The 16,486-nt window shown below is 42.7% G+C and overlaps 1 protein-coding gene across 6 annotated transcripts in view; it reads left to right on the top strand.

The window, feature by feature from the left end:
- LOC140211466 (uncharacterized) overlaps positions 1-16,486 on the top strand; it is a 122,713-nt gene that overhangs the window by 88,555 nt on the left and 17,672 nt on the right. For 5 of the 6 annotated variants that reach the window (XR_011889466.1, XM_072281178.1, XM_072281176.1 and 2 more), the window contains exons 27-30: positions 1,182-1,224; positions 3,360-3,509; positions 3,973-4,324; positions 5,868-6,111. Coding sequence is in view for 5 of the 6 variants with exons in the window: in XM_072281178.1 (XP_072137279.1) it covers positions 1,182-1,224; positions 3,360-3,509; positions 3,973-4,324; positions 5,868-6,111 (789 nt within the window). In the remaining variant the exon portion in view is untranslated. The remainder of the gene's footprint in view (positions 1-1,181; positions 1,225-3,359; positions 3,510-3,972; positions 4,325-5,867; positions 6,112-16,486) is intronic. The other variant, XM_072281179.1, reaches the window with a different exon arrangement.

Genomic DNA, 16,486 nt, shown 5'->3' with positions numbered 1-16,486 from the left:
CTGCTTTAAAAACCTTTTCTTAAATCTTTAAATGTTTAAAAATTTAATGCCGTGCCTTTCCTTAAATTTCTGCTACCAGCTCGCAGAATATTCACAATTACCTTCAATTTTCAGTTTGTTGTTACAGGTCTTTTCATGTTTAAAGATCAGCATACTGTTAAGCAGTAGATGTTCACTCTGATGCTAATAAATCTACACTTTCAATACACGATCAAGATCTCACTTTCCGGTTTATGCAATGTTTTTCTATTTTTCATTAACTTCTGCTTAATACATATGTGAAGTCACTTCTCAGAACCATCAAAAAATTTCAGATCTCGAAGATTTTCGGATTTTGTGATTTTGCTAAGGGGTTCACTTGGGTTCACTCTGCCCAATGAAGCAGTGGGTGCTACCTCAGTAAATATATTTAAGACAAGGTTTGATAGATTTTTGCATACTGGGGGAATTAAGAGTTTTGGGGAAAAGGCAGGTAGGTGGAGATGAGTTCATGGCCAGATCAGCCACGATCTTATTGAATGGTGGAGCAGGCTCAATGGGCCAGATGGCCGACTCCTGCTCCCATTTCTTATGTTCTTATGTTCACAACCTATCGTGTGATTGGCTTCATCTTGTATATATTTTACACTTATGACAGTTATCATCCAGGTTAAATTACTGATAGTAGCACACAAAATGCTGGAGGAACTCAGCAGCTCAGGCAGTGCCTTTGGAGGGTAATGAGCAGTTGTAGTTTTGGGCTGAGACCCTTCAGTCAGGATTGGAAAAGAAGGGGGAGGAAGCTGGAGCTACTCACAGATTGCACAGCATTTCCTCTGTGCTGTTTCTGAGTTGATCTTGCACTGGGTGTTGGAATGATGTGCAAACTTAAATATCCATTTTAGCTAAAATGCTTCAGTGTGCAGCATTGCTCTGTAATATTCCAACAATTTTAATTTTAGCAGTAAGATTCCAAGTGGCTGCTGTCTTCTTTCTGTGCAATACACTGTTTCAAAGGGGTGAAGGAGAAAGATTACACTGGTTAGAAATTGGAGATGCTTGTAATGCTGAGGGTATATGATCATCTGCTAGGCCTGTTATTCCACAGTACTATTGTCTTCTTGCTCAAAACATTAAATTAACATAAAGAAATTGCCAAGCCCTAGTTGATGGTTATCTTGTCTATGTTGTGTTTTACACAGGATTGCCCAGCACCTTCAGCATCTAATACATTGAGTAATTATGGTGAGTACTTTTTCCACAAGAACTGGCAGTTCAGTAATGATTAGTAGCAGTTTCAATTCTTGACTGCTTCCTCCTGTTGCTGTGATGATTTAGTGTGCAACATCATCACTGTGTAACATCCCAGCCGACTGCTCATCTTTGACCATTGATTCTCTCAATTTCTTTTAATACTTTGACAAGATATGCAAGTTATTCACTTCCATTTCATATATATATATATATATATATATATATATATATATATATATATATATATATATATATATATAAAAACTTCTTGAATAATTTGTGAAGCGTTTATACAGAGTAATTTCTGTACACAAACACAAGAGATTCAGCAGATGCTGGAAATCTAAAGCAACACACACAAAATGCTGGAGGAACTCAGCAGGTCAGGCAGCATTTGTGGAAGTGAATAAACAGTTGATGTTTTGGGCTGAAGACCCTTCATTAAGAATTGTGTGTTTCTCTAGATTTCCAGCACCTGCAGAATCTCTTGTGTTTATGGTGCCCAACTGATGCTTTACAATTTCAGATCACCTCTACACAAAGGTAATCTACCCTGTGTTTCCTCTGAGTTAATGGAGGTGTAAAAATCATTTTGCTGGATTGACTGCTGATAAATCAGTGTGTGTGCTTGCCCACAAAACATGAGCTGAGTCGGAAACCTCTTCACATTGAGCCTGTTTGATTTGGTGGGCAGCCTGTAGTTATCTTAAAAATCAACAAAATGCAGAGCAGATTTGCATCAAGATTTTTGATTGCATTTAAAGCAGAAATTCTACAAGAGCTTTTTGTTGAACTGCTAACATCCAAACCACAGGGACTTGCACATTAATTGTACTTAACCAGGCCTGCCATATTGTGTCAGTGGTGACCCAGTCTGCTCCGTAAAGAAGTTTAAGTCCTGCTATAGAGGTTTGAGCACAAAATCTCATCTGAACCTCCTCTATCCACTGAACAACTCAAAGCAAATAGTCAGGAAGTCTTACAGCAATTAGAAACCAGCCCTTTACCTAATGTCCATGCTAGTTCCATTTATCCTTCTAAATCTTTCCTATCCTTGTACCTGCCCCAACCTCAGGCACTGCACTGGCTGCTCATTCCATAAACTTCAACCTCTGTGTGATAGGCTCACTCCTTAGGTCCTTATTAAACCTTAACCCACTCACCTTAAACCTAAGTACTCTCGTTCTTGATTCCCCAATCATGGGGAAAAAGACCGTGCACATTGATTCCATCTATGCCCCTCTTATTTTTATACACTTAAAGTTCAAGTTTAATTGTCATCCAACCATACACATGAACGCAGCCAAGCGAAACAGCATTCCTCTGGGTGGGGACAGTGTGCAACACCCAGAACCAACAGTCCCACACAACACATGTAATTATGAGAGCAGAAAAGCATACATTTACGAAAAAATGAATAGCGTCATGGCCTGTAGATTGATGGTCATCCCTCATTCTCCACTGCTCCAATTAAAGAAGTCTCAAGCTCCTCAGTCTCCCTCCATAACCTAGTCCCTTGAGTCCTGACAACATCCTTCACTCATTTCCTCTGCACTCTTTCCTTCCCAGCTCGATGGCATCTTTAGCAGTGTGACAAAAACTGAACATGATTTTAAATGTGGCCTCAGCGATGTCTTGTACGATTACATAACATCCCAACTACAGTACTCAGTATCCTAACTGATGAAAGCCCCAACCTTATTTGTCTTCCAAAATGCAACACCACGCATTTCTCTGAATTAAACTTCGTTTGCCATTCCTTGGTCCACTTAACCAGTTCATAAAGATCCCTCTGTAAATCCTGATAACCATCTTCACTGTCCATAACGCCACCCATTTCAGTATCACCTGCAAACTTATTTGCTAGTTGTTATATTGGGGTTGAGAGGAATAATATATCAGCCATTCTGGAATGGCAGAGCAGACTCGATGGGCTGAATGGCCTAATTCTGTTCCTTTGTCTTATGATCTTATTGATGTTTGTTGAGGGTTGCTGTCAGAGTCCGCACATCACAGTATTGAGAGTTCACCAAGTACTTAATTGACTAGAGCACCTAGAGACCTGCAGATAGGAAAAGCTTACAGATCAATTAGTTTTTAAGGTATTGCTGTTGTGTTTCTCCCAGATCTTGCTCACATGGGTATTCCATCAGAATCTTCTGGCAGTTTCACATCCACTCCTTTGGATGTAGTAAAACCAACTCACGCAGAAAGATCAACTCTGACATCTGTTCCTGTATCTGAAGAAATGAGGAAAGCTTCACAACGAAGGAGAGGTGTGTATCTAATTTAGACAAGTGTCTCACTTGCTACGATTACATATAAATGAAATTAAATTTGTCTTTCCTTCTGGATAATGTTGAATATTGCAGAGCTGCATCTATATCCATTCCAGACTTTCCTTTCTCAACAATAAAAATAAGATTTACTGTTAATGCCATATTATTGGTCACCAGTTGGAATTGATGTGGTTACTGTCTTTGGGCAATCTACTTGGTTTTACTGTTTTTGATGTAATGGTTAGGGTAACACTGTGCAATAATAACTAAAGTATTGGTGAGTTCCATCCCCTTCTGAATGCATTAGAATCTGTGATTGACTTAGTGACTTAAGGATTGAGTTAAGTTTGTATGTAGTGCTTTGTATCATTCAGATTGTGTAGTACTTAATTTTACATCCCATTTAAAAAGATTCAGTCCTGGTTTATTCTACTGTACTGTTGGTCATTGTGTTTTCCAGGTAAGCTCATTGTGAAACCCAATTTTTCAACCCCAACAGCTGCACCCACTCCTGAGACTGGTCTCTCAGCTATAAATGCTGGGAATGATCATCCTTTAAAACTTCCAAAAACCCCCAGAAATGCACCTTCTCTACTCGATGAAGAACAGGTACAAACTGAAGCAGCAGGTAATTCATCCGTACAAGAGTTTGGTGCTGATGATGATCTCCATGGTGAAACTGAGGCACAAAATGCACCCAGCTGTTCCTCTCCAGAGAATTTGTCTGCAGTTCCAGATGCAGGTGCTGTGACAGGACAATCAGAAACAAGTGCACAAGATACAGCTCCTATCTCAAGTACAACTCTAACAAGGTAAATATATCTGCGTGGTAACTTGTTTCCATCATGAAGTTCTTTTTAAGTGCATCTTTGCCTACCTTTTTTTACATGTTCACAGACTGTGTAGGACTGATATTTCAAAAACAAGTTCTGATATTGCACTTTTTTTATTTTTCACCTTCATTAATTTCATGCACGGTAGCATTGTGTTTCTTCATCTTAAGCCCATCACACCTACAGGGGTGTAGGCCGCCGACAGAGAACTCAGTCCTGGGCCGAAGGTGGATGAGCCTTGTGGTTTCTCTTTCACCACACACTTTCATATGTCTTCCAGGCAAAGATCCTTCCTCTCCCAGGGGTGAGGCCTTTGGAGCTTCTGTTGGTGTTTCTGTAGCTCTGGTTTTTATGGGATGAGATTGCTAACCCTGTACCCAACCCTCCTCCTTTCACAGCTGGGCTTGGGACTGTCCATGGTGTAGAGGTTAGTGTAGCACTGGTACAGTGCCAGCTGATAGATCAGACTTCAATTCCTGCTGATATCTTGTAAGGAGATTGTACGCTCTCCCCATGACTGTGTGGGTTTCCTCCCACACTCCAAAGCTGTGCCGGTTAGGGTTTGTGAGTTGTGGGCGTGCTGTCTTGGTGCTGGAAGCACAGCAGCACGTGGACTGCTCAGAACAATCCTTGCTGATTGGTGGGACACAAATGACACGTTTCACTGTATGTTTCGGTATGCATGTGATAGCTAAAGGAAATCGCCTTATCAAAAAGTGGAGGTAGATTTAAAGTTTGTTCTTTGCATAATAAAGTTTTTGATCCATGTTAACATAGCAGCTCTTTAATGTACGCATGCAGATTTCTTCCGGTTTTCGCTGTGGTAGTGAAATTGCATTCTTTACATTCAGACTTAGATGAGATTCAGATTTATTTATCACATGTACATCGGAACGTACAGTGAAATGTGTCATTTGCATCAACAATCAACACAACCTAAGCATGCTCTGGCAGCAGCCTAGGCCACAAGTGTTTCCACACATTTCGGCACCACTCACTCTCCAGTTAAAACCTGAAACGAAAAAAGAAGAAATTGCGTTAATAAGAAACAAATAGAGTCAACCTTCAAGTTAATGGCCTTTGATCAGAACTGGGAAAAGTTAAAAATATTTAGAGTTGCGGGTAAGGGAGGATGGTCGACAGGGAAGGAAAGGTCCCTGAATAAGTTGCCAGTGGAAATGAATGACATGAGGTGGCGTTGGTTGACAGAGGCCATTAAAAGCAAGCGACTGCCAGCAACGTATATATGGGGCAGTGTACTTGTACATGTACAACGTATATGTGGGGCAGTAGTACTAGTATATGTACAATGTATATGTGGGGCAGTTGTACTAGTAATTAAATGCTCTGGTATATCCTGCACCCATCTATGCAACTTGATTTTTCTGGCTGAAGCACAGATTATCTCACAATTTTTATTATATTTTTATTTTATGAAACATAAACATGCTCTAGGACCGATTTTTCACAATATAGTTCCAAAAATCTGACCATTCGTCTATAATATTTTAATTTTTAACAGACAAGGACGTAAACCTCGAGGATTTTTATCCTTCATATCAAACAAGCCTGCTGAAGGTGAAAATGAACCGAAGCCCAAGAAGATGAAATTTCCGAAAGCACGTGTAATTCTCCCACAATTTGCTGGCAAGAGGCCCAACACACCCACTGAAGATGTGAAACCAAGCGGCTCTCCTCCTGCAAAGAAGAAACTGTGTGAAAAGGCAGCTGAGAGCCAACCCAATGCCAAAAGTGCCCCAACTAAAGTAAGTTACCATTTTGTTTCCTGAGCCCATCGCAGTGGTCAAGTTGATGTATATTGAGATACAACAAATAAGACAGTAAATTATTTTCTATAATTTACTTTGCTTAATTTAATGCCAATTTGGAAGTTAGTTAAGCATGATATCAGGAAGGAACTTTGTTGTCTGCATAAATATTATATTTTTATTTAGCATTTCAAACATTCTTCTCTCTTGCCAACCATTCACCCCTTGTTATCAAGAACCTACTCAAAAATTTTCCATCTAAAAGCTTTTTTAAGGTCATTAGTTTCAAGGTAAATATGGGAAAAAATAGGTCTGGTCTGCAGGTTGAGATTCTAAACTGGAGAAAAGCCAATTTTGATGGTATCAGAAAGAACCTGGCAAGTGTGAATTGGGATTGGCCGTTTTCTAACAAAGGTGTACTTGGTTAGTGGGAGGCCTTCAAAAGTGAAATTTTGAGAAGACAAAGCTTGCATGTGGTTGTCAGAATACAGGGTGAAGATAACAGATGTAGGGAAACATCATTTTCAAGAAGTATTGAAACCCTGGTTAAGAAAAAGAGGGCATAGCAGTATAAGATAGGATAGATTTCTGCTCAGTCAGAAATATACTTTACAAATTGTAAACATTGAGGTAAGAAAAAGAATACAAAATGTGCATTAAAAAGTAATAGTGCAAAGTACAGATGTGCAATGAAGCCATATACTTAAGGAGGTGGAGTTGTAGAGTCTTATAGCCACAGGGAAGAAGGATGTACTGTGGCGTTTAGTGGTGCACCTTGGTGGAATCCGTCTGTGACTAAAGGTGCTGTGCTGTTAGTCCAGTATGTCATGGAGTGGGGTGAGAGAGATTGTCCATAATGCTTCAGAGCTTCTACAGCATCCTCCTCTCAGACACAACTACTTAGGGATCCAGTTCCACCCCCAGAACAGAACCAGCCTTCCTTACAGGCTTATCAATCTTCTTGGCGTCAGCTGCTCTCACCCTGCTGCCCCAGCAGTCTACGGCATAGAATAGAATGCTGGCCGCCACTGAGTGATAGAACATCTGCAACGTAGACTGCAGACATTGAATGACCAGAGCCTCCTCAGGAAGTACAGTCAGCTCTGTCCCTTCTTGTACAGAGCCTCTGTATTTTTAGACCAGTCCAGTTGGGTTCCCAGGTGTTTCAAGTCCTGGACTACTTCCATATCCGTTACCTTGATGGAGATGCGAATGCAGGGTGTTTTCACCTTCCTGAAATCCACCACCAACTCCTTTGTCTTAGTGATGTTCAGCTGCAGGTGATTCAGCCCACACCCCTCAACAAAGTTGTCCACACTCTTCTGTACTCAGCCTCTTGACCCCAGCTGATACAGCCCACAACGACCGGATCATACGAAAGCTTCTGCAGGTGGCAGGGCTCAGAGTTGTATCTGAAGTCTGAGGTGTAGATGGTGAACAGGAAGGAGGACAGGACAGTCCCCTGAGGTGCCCCTGTACTGCTAACCACGGTACCCGATACACAGCTCTGCAATCTCACATACTGTGGCCGTCTGAACAGGTAGTCTGTAATCCAGGGCACTAGTGGAGCATCCGCCTGCATCTCTGTGAGCTTACTCCCTGGTAAAGCAGGTTGTATGGTGTTAAAAGCACTGGAGAAATCAAAGAACATGATTCTCACAGTGCCGCCCAGCTCATCCAGATGAGTGTAAGCCCGTTGAAGCAGGAAGATAATGGCGTTCTCGACTCAATATGTGCTCGGTAAGCAAACTGCAGGGGGTCCTGTGATGGATTTACAATAGTCCGGAGATATGTCAGGACCTGTCTTTCTAATGATATCATAACATGTGAAGTCAATGCCACTGGTCTGTCGTCACTGGGCATGGTGGGACACGTCTTCTTGGGTACTGGAACGAGGCTGAATGTTTTCCACAGCACAGGGACCCTCTCTAGGCTCAGGCTCAGATTAAAGATGTATTGAAAGACTGCACCCAGCTCAGTAGCACACACCTTGAGTACCCTTGGGCTGATGCTGTCTGGGCCCGTAGCCTTGCCTGGGTGAAGTCTGATGAGCTCTCCCCTTACCTGCTCAGTCCATGTGTTGTGAGCTCTCCGGTGTTCTTGGAGAGAGATGGAGGGCAAGGGTTGAGAGGGGAGGAGCTGGGGTGGCTGGGTTGTAGAGGGTAAACAGAAGCCTCCTCAGCAAACTTGTTGAAAAGACATTTAACTCATTGGTCCTGTCCAGGTCCCCTTCAATTACCTGGTCTCTGGTCTTTTTGTACCCTGTGATCATTTTCATACCACTCCACACATCCTTTGTGTTGTTCTGCTTAGTTTCCTCTCTAGCTTCTTCCTGTAGCAGTCCTTGCCCTGGGCAATCTTCTCCCTCAGTTCCCTCTAAACCAGCCTGATCTCCTCCCTATCTCCATCTCTGATTGCCCTCTTCTTCCTGTTCAGAATGGCTTTGATGTCTTTGGTGACCCAAGGCTTATTGCTTGGGAAACAGCGTACAGTCGTAGTTGGAACAGTATTATCCACACAGAAGCTGATGTACCCCGTAATGCAGTCTGTCAGTCCATCAATGTCCTCTCCATGTGGACTCCAGAGCACATCCCAGTCAGTCCCTTCAAAGCAGCCGTGCAGGGCCTCTTTGGCCTCCTGTGACCATTTCTTAACAGACTTCTTGATCACAGGTTGCTGCTGGACCAGAGGCTTGTACAAGACCTGAAGGTGCACCAGGTTATGATCTGAATATTTGCATATAGCAGATCCAGTGTCTTATTTTCCCTGATTTGATAGTCTACAAACTCTGTGAAAGTGGACAAAGTCCAAGTTGATGTGGTTGAAATCCCCTGGTAAAGTTAAGAAGGCATTTAGGTGTAGTATCTCTAGTCTCGCAGTAACTAAGTGAATGACGTCACACACCAGTGACGCAATAGCTGTGGGAGGGACGTAGACCTCAATGACAATGGCATGAGAAAACTCTATGGGCAAATAATATGGACAGAGTCTTACGGCTAAAAGTTCAATGACTAGGCTGCATACACACTCCTTCACTGTGATGTGCCCAGGGTTGCAGTATCTGTTGTTCAGAAAAACCGTGAGGCCTCCTCCTTCCTTCTTGCTGCTTTCGCTGCAACTCCTGTCTACCATCTAGATTCACATCAGAGTCTGGAATAGCCCTGTGAAGCCATGTCTCAGTGTAGCACATAACAGGGCTCTCATGGAACACCCTCTCTAACAATGTTAGCTCTTCCACCTTGTTACTGAGCGATCTTACGATTCCCATGATAATGGAAGAAATATACAGCTTGTATCTTCCCTTTCTTGTTCATCATCTTCTTCCAGCCCTATGTCCCCTATATTTCCTCCTCAGCTCCTTGGGAATTTCGGATCTGTCAATGGGCAAAGCTCACTGTCGTAGACTCTGCAGCTGTTCCCTGGAATTAACAATGGATCCGTCAGCCGTTTCTGCTAGGACAGACTGGCTTGATAAGAAAGCAGGAACAAATGAGGTACTTATGGAGTATAAGAAATGCAAGAGAAAAATTAAGAAAATAAATCAGGAGGGCTAAAAGAAGGGATGAATTTGCTTTAGCAGACAAGGCGAAGGCGAATCCTGAGAGATTCTATAGAGATGTAAAGAGCAAAAGGATTACAAGGGATAAAACTGGTCGTCTGGAAGATCAGAATGGTAATCTGTGTGTGGAGCTAAAAGTGATGGGGGAGATCATAAATGGCTTTTTTCATCTCTATGACGGATACGGAGGTTTTAGAAGTGAGGCAAAGCAGCACCGAGGTCACGGAGCCTTTTCAGATAACAGTAGAGGAAATATCTGCTGTCTTGAGTCAACTTAGGGTGGTAAATCCCCAGGGCCTAACAAGGAGTTTCCTCAGACCCTGTGGGAGGCAGGTGCAGAAATTGTAGGGGCCCTACCTACCAAAGATATCTAAAAGGTGCTGAGTGACAGGTAAGGCACTGGAGAATTAGAGAATAACTAATATTGTTACACTGTTTAAGAAAGGCTCTAAAAAATAAACCACATCAGGAGTGGAAAAGTTATTGGAAGGTATTCTAAGGGACCGGATATATGAGTATTTGGATAAAGAGGGTCTAACCAATCTTATAGAGCTTTTCAAGGAACTTGCCTGGGGAGTCGATGAAGGCAAGGCAGTGGATGTTGTCGACATGGACTTTAGCAAGGCATTTGAGAAGGTTCCGCATACGAGGTTGGTCAAGAAGGTTCAGTTGCTTGGCATTCGAAATGAGTGAGTAAATTGGATTAAACATTAGAGGAAGCCAGAGAATAATAGTGGATGGTTCTCTCTCTGGAGACCTGTGTCCATTTGTGTGCCGCAGGGATCGTCATCTGTATTAATGCTCTAGATGATAATGTGGTTAACTAGATCAGAAAGTTTGTGGAAGATACTAAGATTGGGGGTGTAGTGGACAGAGAGAAAGATTATCAGAGCTTGCAGTGGGATCTGGGCCACTAGGAAAAAATGGGCTGCAAAATGGCAGATGGAATTTAATGCAGCGTTCCATGATCCTGAGAATTTCTGACAAAGAAATGAAAAAAGCGAATCATCAAAATGTTCGAATGATTGAAAAGTACAGCACAAATAGATGTCCTCTGCACTCTTTCAACCATTTTCACATCTTTCCTGTAGATAGGTGACCAAAACTGTACACATTTACTCCAAATTAAGCTTCACCAATGTCTTATACAAGCAGAGCCATTTATATGAGCTTTGAACCAGTTTTCTCTTAGTTGGACAATGCACACCAGCATTGTATACAAAGAACTACTTTTAAATCAGGGTGGTGATCAAGATTTCAAAGGCAGTTTCTCCAAGCTGAAGAGCGACCAGTCAGCAAGAGGCATTCATTAGAAAGTGTCAATAAAAACAGCACGTGTAAGTGGAGCAACCATTCTTTTGGAGTGTGCCAGTCCGTAGAGTGGCTTTAGCTCATCAGGGTTAGGTGACATTAGGCTTGGGTGAGGTAGATTGTCTTGTAAGTTACTCTCTCTCTTCTTATTTGTTCATTCCTCAGCTGTTACTGCGTAGTATAGTGAGAATGGCTCTCCAGGGACAGTGTTTTGTACTGCGTGTGGGATGTGGGAGATAAACACATCTGCACCAGGTTCACCGAGCTGCAGCTCTTGAGAGAAAGTATTCAGAAACTGGAACTGCAGCTCAATGATCTTCAACTCATACGGATTGAACTCGTAGCTACAGGGAGCTGGGTTGCAGAAGACTGGTAACTGGATGACTGTCAGGAGAAGCAGAGGAAATGCACAGCCAAAGCAGAGTACACTCGCGGACATTGCCTTCAGTGATAAGTCTATAACTTAAGATACTATTGAGGGGGATGATCTACCAGGAGGGAGCTGCAGTGACCGGGTCTCGGGCACAGAGTCTGGTGATGTGGCTCCGAACAGCAGAGAGGTGAAGAGGACTGCAGTGTTGATAGGAGATTCTGTAGTCAGAGGAACAGCAATGAGGTTCTGTGAGTGCAATAGAGACAAGCGGATAGTATGTTGCCTCCCTGGTGCCAAGATCAGGGATGTCTCGGATCAGGTCCATGGCATTCTCAAGTGCGAGGGTGAGCAGTCAGAAGTCTTGGTAGATATTGACGCCAATGGCATAGGGAGACAAGATGAGGAGGTCCTGAAGGGGGATTTTAAGGAGCTAGGTAGAAAGCTGAGAAACAGGATGTCCAGGGTAATAATTTCTGGATTGCTGTCTGTGCCGTGTACCAGTGAAGGCAAGAATAGAATGACTTAGCAGGTGAATGTGTAGCTGAAAAAGTGCAGCAGGGGCAGGGGTTCAGATTTATGGATCATTGGGATCTCTTCTGGGGAAGGTATGACCTATACAAAAGGGATGGGTTACACCTGAACCTGAGGGGTCCAATACACATCTGGGCAGGTTAGCTAGCATTGTTCGGTGGGTTTAAACTAATTTGGCGGGGGGATGGGAACCAGAGTGACATTGTTGAAGATGAGGTAGTTGGTTTACAAACAGAGGCAATGTGTAGTGAGACTCTGAGCAAGGAGAGGCTATTGATAGGGCAAAATTGCAGTCAACAGGATGAGTTGCAACATAAAAGGTGGGCAAAATTGAAAAAGGTGAATACAGGATTCAAGGTATTATATTTGAATGTGTGCAGTATATAGAAAAACGTCAATGAACTTGTAGCACAGTTAAAGATTGATGTTGTGGGCATCACTGAATCATGTCTGAAAGAAGATTATAGCTGGGAGCTTAATGTCCAAGAATATACATTTTTATCAAAACAATAGGCAGAAAGGCAGAGAGGGTAGCGTGGCTATGTTGGTAAAAAGTGAAATTACATCACTCGAAACAGGTGACAAAGGGTCGGAAGGCATTGAATCTTTGTCGATAGAGCTAAGGAACTGCAAAGGTAAAAACCCTCATGGGAGTAATATACAGTTTCCCAAACAGCATTAAGAATGTGGTCTGCAAGTTACAATGGGAGGTGGCAAATGTACGCCGAAAGGACAGTGTTACAATAGTCATGGGGGATTTCAATATGCAGGTAGGTTGGGAAAAACAGGTTGATGCTGGATTCCAAGAGTGGGAATTTCTAGAGTGCCTACAAGATGGCTTTTTAGAGCAGCTCATTGTTGAGCCCACTAGAGGGTCAACTATTCTGCATTGGATGCTGTGCAATGTAGAATTGATTAGAACTGTAAGGGGAAAGTGATCATAATATGACGGAACTCACCTGAAATTTGAGAAGGAGAAGCTAAAGTCAGATGTATCAGGATTACAGTGGAGTAAAGGGAATTACAGAGGCATGAGAGAGGAGTTGGCCAGAATTGATTGGAAAAGAGCACTGGTGAGCAGCAATACCTGGAATTTTTGAAAGCAATTCAGAAGCTACAGGATGTATACATCCCCAGAAGGAAGAAGTATTCTAAAGGCAAGATGACACAACCATGGCTAACAAGAGAAGTCAAAGGCATCATAAAAGCCAAGGAGAGGGCATATAATAGACCAAAGATTATTGGGAAATTTGAGGATTGGGAAGCTTTTAAATACCAACAGAAGGCAACTAAAAAAAACATTCAGGAGATAAAGATGGAATGTGAAAGTAGCTAACCAATAACATTAAAGAGGAGAGGGAAAGTTTCTTGAGATACATATGAAGCCCCCTCACTGGGCTCGTATAGAAACCTAACTCATTAGCCTCCTCTGCTAACAGCCACTGGACTCAGCGGTGAGAAAGTCACCTTCCTTAAACAATATACATCCAGTGTCAGTATGATTTGGGTCCAGCCTAACAGAAGAGTTCAGATGTTTCGATTAATGGAACCCCAGTTTAAGACCATATGACATAGGAGAAGAAGTTGGACATTCATCCCATCAAGTCTGCTCCGTCATTCCATCATGGCTGATCCCGGATCCCAGTCAAGCCCATACACATGCCTTTTCACCATGTCCTTTGAATGCCCCAACCAATCAAGAAATGATATCAACATTTGCTTTTAAAGTTTACCCATGGACTTGGCCTCCACCGCAGCCTGTGGCAGAGTATTCCACTGATTCACTAATCTCTAGCTTAAAAAAATTCCTCCTTACCTCTATTCTAACAGGTTGCCCCTCAGTTTTGAGGCTGTGCCTTCCAGTTCGGAATACCCCCACCATAGGAAACATCCTCTCCACATCCACCTATCTAGTCCTTTCAACATTCGGTAGGTTTCAATGAGATCCCTCCTGCATTCTTTTAAATTCCACTGAGTACAAGCCCAAAGCTGCCAAATGCTCCTCATCTGTCCCATATGTATGGGACCCGGAATCATCCTTGTGAACCTCCTCTGGACTCTCTCCAATGACAGCACATCCTTGCTGAGATATGGGGCCCAAAACTGTTGACAATACTCCAAGTATGACGTGACTAGTATCTTATAAAGTCTCAACATTATTTCCTTGCTTTTATATCATATTCCCCTTGAAATAAATGCCAATCTTGCACTTGGCTTCTTTACCACAGACTCACCTGTAAGTTAATGTAGGGAGATGTTTGGGAGTCTTGCCCGAGGACTCCCAAGTCCCTCTGCACCCCTGATGTTTGAATCTTCTCCCCATTTAAATAATAATCCACACTATTGTCCCTTTTACCAAAATGCATTACCATACATTTCCTAGCACTGTATTCCATCTCCCACTTCTTTGCCTGTTCTTCCAACTTGTTTAAGTCCTGCAATCGCATTGCTTCCTCAGCACTACCTATCCCTCCACCTATCTTCGTATCATCCGCAAACTTTGGCAGAAAGCCATTAATTCCATATCTAAATCACTGACAAACACTGTGAAAAGTAGCAGTCCCAATACTGATCCCTGAGGAACACCACTAGTCACTGGGAGCCAACCAGAAAAGGCCCCCTTTATTCCCACTCGCTGCCTCCTCCCTGTCAACTATTTCTCTATCCCTGCTAGTAATCTTTCCTGTAACACGATAAGATTTTATCTTGTTAAGTAGTCTCATGTGTGGCACCTTATCAAATGCCTTCTGAAAATCCAAGTAAATGACATCCACTGCCTCTCCTTTGTCCACCCTGCTTGTTACTTCCTCAGAAAACTCTTAACAGATCTGTCAGGCAAGATTCCCCTTTACAGAAACCATGCTGACTTTGACTTACTTTATCATTAGTCTCCAAGTACCTTGAAACCTCATCCTTAATAATAGATTTGAATACCTTCCCAACCACTGAGGTTAGGCTAACTGGCCTATAATTTCCTTTCTTTTGCCTTCCTCCCTTCTTAAAGAGTGGAGGGACATTTGCAATCTTCCAGTCCTCTGAGACCAAGCCGGAATCAAGTGATTCTTGAAAGATCATGACCAATGCATCTGTTATCTCTTCAGCAACCTCTCTCAGGACTCTGGGATGTAGTCCATCTGGTCCAGGTGACTTATCTACCTTTGGGTTTGCCTAGCACTTTTTCCTTTGTAATAGCAATGTCACTCAGTCCTACTCACAGACCTCTGGCACACTGCTCGTGAACGCTATGTAAATACTAACGAGAGAAAATCTGCAGATACTGGAAATGCAAGCAACACACACAAAATGCTGGAGGATCTCAGCAGGATATACTTCCTATATACAGTTTTCCATTGGCAAGAAATAACAAATCGTACCCTGCATACAATTTTAAAGAAAGTGTATTTACTAATTTCAGCTTTATCAACCAGTTATTAAAAGGAAAAGAAAAAGAAACAAATAAAAGAGCCCATTACAATTAAACCAGTCTAAATGTGCACGGTGTTGGAGCTTGTATCAATCAAAAGCTGAGTGTGACTGTTACCGGTAAGTGGTAGAACTTTCGTCCTGACGAAGGGTCTCGGCCTGAAACGTCGACTGCACCTCTTCCTAGAGATGCTGCCTGGCCTGCTGCGTTCACCAGCAACTTTGATGTGTGTTACTTGAATTTCCAGCATCTGCAGAATTCCTGTTGTTTGCGGTAGAACTTTCCATCCTGGATTCCTTCGACTCACGAAACACCCTTTGCAATCATGTCTTTCCATCGGATCAAATCCTATGGCCGTCTCTCCCAGTCTTCTCCTCTCACCAGCTTCCGCTAAAATGACCCTAAAAACCACCAGTGTCCGTCACAGAATTCCCTCTGCCCAGCTTTCTTTGAAACCTTCTCCCAATTCCACCATTCTGATTAGCTGACATGACATTCCTCAGTTGAACATCATAGCTCTTTATCCTTAACTGAGACCGAGAAACCATCAGCGGGACAGAAAGCTACTTAATGAAATAACCTACTACATTAGCAGTAAAAATCTTCACCAGGATATTACGTTCTCCCCTCATTACGTTCTCCCCTCACCAAAAATAGTCATGTCCTCATGACTTTGAAATTTATCAAACCATTGTTAATAACACAGTATTCAAAGGAATTTCATGATTCAGGACCCCCAACTAATTTGTAAATGGTAGTAACATATCTTGCTTTGGGGATAGACGCAACACTCTGTTTCCCCAGTACATCATGTGCCAGCCTATATGGGGGTTTTCTGACTCTCTGTGACCTTCTTATCTCATCTCCAGCCTCAAGCACTCCTTGGGGTCTTTCCTGTCTACTGGGGGATGCCTCCTTCTGTCCATCACTTGTGCCTTCTGGCAACTCACGTCTCCCAGTTACCTGACTGAGTTCAGCTTCATCCCCACTTAAACTGGAGCCCAGCTTTCCTTCACTGTCCGGCATCGCATCTGCCTGTCCACTGCTGGCACCTCCTGCTACATCTCAGTCAGGCTGGGAGATTCAGGAGTCTCTACATCAATTCTTGGCAAATTTGTATTGGGCAACATATACCACAACCCCATTTCTGCATCCTCATGACTTCAGCACAATC

Source organism: Mobula birostris, chromosome 17, assembly GCF_030028105.1.
Source record: "Mobula birostris isolate sMobBir1 chromosome 17, sMobBir1.hap1, whole genome shotgun sequence".
In the NCBI taxonomy this organism is placed as follows: domain Eukaryota; kingdom Metazoa; phylum Chordata; class Chondrichthyes; order Myliobatiformes; family Myliobatidae; genus Mobula; species Mobula birostris.
Note: the sequence above shows the minus strand (reverse complement) of the source record. Positions and strands in the feature narration are given on the sequence as shown.